The sequence below is a fragment of the Protobothrops mucrosquamatus genome, unplaced genomic scaffold (genome assembly GCF_001527695.2).
Source record: "Protobothrops mucrosquamatus isolate PMUCROS unplaced genomic scaffold, P.Mucros_1.0 scaffold6442, whole genome shotgun sequence".
Taxonomy (NCBI): Eukaryota; Metazoa; Chordata; class Lepidosauria; order Squamata; family Viperidae; genus Protobothrops; species Protobothrops mucrosquamatus.
In genome coordinates, this window is record NW_015392266.1 from 19,659 (window position 1) to 23,038 (window position 3,380).

General features: G+C 47.8%; 1 protein-coding gene across 1 annotated transcript in view; it reads left to right on the plus strand.

The window, feature by feature from the left end:
- Window positions 1-1,294, plus strand: part of LOC107300239 (transmembrane protein 266-like) — a gene marked incomplete at its 5' end in the record, with an annotated part of 18,854 nt that extends 17,560 nt beyond the window's left edge. Inside the window, 2 exons of the mRNA XM_029286967.1 lie at window positions 670-925; window positions 977-1,294. Of these exons, the coding sequence (XP_029142800.1) occupies window positions 670-925; window positions 977-1,289 (569 nt within the window). The remainder of the gene's footprint in view (window positions 1-669; window positions 926-976) is intronic.
- Between the last annotated feature and the right edge of the window lie 2,086 nt (window positions 1,295-3,380).

The window sequence follows — 3,380 nt, forward strand, 5'->3', positions numbered from 1 at the left end:
AAAAAAAAAAGACTTTCCTTGTGGGAACCAAACAAAACAATAACGAAGGGAGAAATATTCTCTTCTCCCGCCAGAAGACAATATTGGTAGCTCAGGATTGCACTGAGGTCCTTGGTGCTTTCTCGGCTTGGTTGTTGGCTTGCAGGGGTTTTATAATCCAACTGGGTAACCTCATCAGGACTTTGATGGTACTGGTGATGGTGCTGGTCAGATGATGATGCTGATCCTCAGGTACTGATGACGTTACCCAGTCAGGTTATGAAACGTCTGCAAGCCATCAGCCAAGCTCCGAGGGCACCAAGGACTCCAGAAAGTAACTCTATACCAGGGGTAGGCAACCTTGGCTCTTTTATGACGCGTGGACTTCAACTCCCAGAATTCCTGAGCCAGCCATGCTGAGGAGAAATGGAGAGGTTTCCAAGCTGAGCCATGCTGGCTCAGGAATTCTGGGAGTTGAAGTCCACGCGTCATAAAAGAGCCAAGGTTGCCTACCCCTGCTCTATACCCAAGAAACCCAAGGTTAGAACAATGCTCATCTTCCAACCGTATTTGTATGTGTGTGTGTGTGTGTGTGTGTGTTTAAAGTCCTAAGGAAGCTCAGGATATCCCCTCATTCCTAGAAGGGCCCTTCTCTGAACACAACCTAACCTTTGGCTTCTTTACACACAGACAGCGGTGTGCCCGAAGGAGCCTTCTGCGTCATCACCACCACAGCCATTGATGTCCACCAACCTAACGTCTCCTCCGACCTCTTCATGGTGGAAATGCCGATGAAGATCATGGAGAGCAACGGGATTTCCACCAGCGCCGCGTCCGGCAGCGCCTCCAGGTCCACGGACAGCTCCTTCACCCGCGCGCAGAGCGACAGCAGCCAGACCTTCGGCTCTTCCACGGACTGCAGCACGACGCGGGAGGAATCCTCTGAGTATTGCCCCTTGAAGCGGGCCTGTCAGGTAGCCCAAGACGTTCAGGTCAGCTCTTCTTCGCCCCATCGCAGGGTCCACAATGCCGTTGTCCAAGAACTGTTGTCCTCCTTATCAGAAGACTCCTGCTTAACCCAAAAGGGACTGGACCCGGTTAACCTTAAACTGCCGAGCCCAGCGGGGTCGGCCACAGCCAGCCCCGAACTGGAGCACCGGGTCAATATTTACAACAAAAAGAACCAAGAAAACTTTGGGGTCTTTCAGAAAAAGCCGGTCATCCACTTCCGGCAGAAAACACAGATGATTGACAAGTACACGTCTTTGGAATCCAAAGAGCAAAGGTTCAACAGCATCCCGGACTCCTAGTCCTTATGGTTGAAGAAGCGGTTCAGACAGATCAGTCGGTGATTCGCCAGGGGTGGGGCACACTAAAGCTTTAAAACGGGGTCCCCGGAACCAATTCCGGGGTGGGTTATCTTATGTGGATTTAAGAGTTGGAAATTTGTTTTTCAAAATGCATGAGTTACGAGAGCCAGCACGAAAAATAATACTGACCAATTCTGCCACCTGGAGTCCTTGGCGGTCGCCCTCGAGGTAGAGTTTGGGGGCAAGGGAGGTGAACGCTGTTAAAACAATGACCTCAAAGGTGTACAGATTCTTAAGGTGTGTGTTTTTTTAGAGCCAAGCAGAGACAAATCCTACCCTTTTTACTGAACTTCGGACAATCTTCTATCACAGTGATGGCGAACCTTTTAGAGACTGAGTGCCCAAACTGCAACCCAAAACCCGCATATGCATCGTTGAGTGCCGGGTGGGTATGGCCCATTGGCTGGGTGTGGCCCATTGGGTGGGCGTGGCCCATTGGATGGGCGTGACCCATTGGGTGGGCGTGGCTGCGGTGGTAACGGCAGACTGGGTGGGACTAAAAAGTTCAATCAATCAATTCCAACTTTGCAAGATCTTTTTTTTTTCCTGCGAGAAGTTGAAATTGACTGATTGAACCTTTTTTTTTTTTTTTTGCACACGGCGGCGGAGGCCTAAAGCGAAAAGGTTTTATAAAACCCAGCTGAAGGCCTAGGACTGGGGCGACGGCGCGCGTGCCCACAGAGAGAGAAGGCTCTGAATGTCGCCTCTGGCACCCGTGCCATAGGTTCGCCACCACTGTTCTATCAGGTCAGGTTTCACCAGGGTACAGTAAAAACTCTCATCTCTCTCTCCTCCTAACAGTTTCTTACAATGTCCCTTTGTACGTGACCAATTATAAATCCATTTGTATTAAGTAATTGACAAGTATTTTTCATCTTCCTGGGGAGGAAAAAAAAAACAACCCTGTTTTTCAAGAAGTGCTTTGAATGATGCAGCTCAAAGACGTCTTTAAACGCTTTAAAGAATTTTAAAGTAAGTGTTCTCTCATTTTTAGCATGAACTTTGGGGAAGAAATATTTTGGAAAAAAAATAATCATTGCCTCCGTGATAACAGAACAAAAATGGGCATTTTACAAATACAATTTTAATTAAAAAAATTTTTTTTTAAAAAAAAGGCAATATTCTAAATCGGTGTTTTTATTTTTTTATTCTAGTTGGAAGAGCTGATCATGTAGTAGCTTTTTTTTAAAGAAAAATATTTTAAACATGAAACTTTTAATTTAAAGAATTAATTAAAAGAAGCTACTTCTGCTGACTGCTGGCTGCCAGCAATTCGGCAGTCTGATCCTGACCAGCATAAGGTCGACTCAGCCTTCCATCCTTCCGAGGTCGGTAAAATGACCCAGAATGTTGGAGACAAATATGCTGACTCCGTAAACCGCTTAGAGCAGTGGTTCTCAACCTGTGGGTCGGGACCCCATTTGGGGTCGATCGACCATTTCATGGGGGTCGCCAAGCAAGGCTGTCCGCCATTTTTTTTTGTCCGCCATTTTTTTTCCCTTTTCCGGCGGATGCCTTACCTCCCTTGGGCTGGGCCAGTTGGTGGTTGGCCTGCTCCGTCTCTGCCGCTTGCTAGCTACGCCTCGGCTGGCGCAAGGGGCGGAACCACGCATGTGCGGCGCTCCTGGGCAGGGAAAGTCCTCGACTTATGACCGGTTGCGTAGTCCTCGAGTTACGACCGGTTTAGTCCTCGACTTACGACCGGTTTAGTCCTCGACTTACGACCGGGTTTAGTCCTCGACTTACGACCGGGTGGGGTCGCGGCATTAAAAAGGTTGAGAACCACTGGCTTAGAGGGGGCTCTCAAGCACTGTGAAGCGGTATATAAGTCTAAGTGCTATTGCTATTTTTTCTTCTTCATTTCCCTCATATGCTCAGGTGCACTCACATTATCTTGGCTCTCGTGTGTATGAATTTCAAAAACAATCAGTCATTTCCACACGGAGTAACTTCGGCCATAACATTTGTCTAAATTATAAGAGCTGTTTAATTCCCAGAACCTCTGGTTAGAGGGATTTAGAACATTGTACC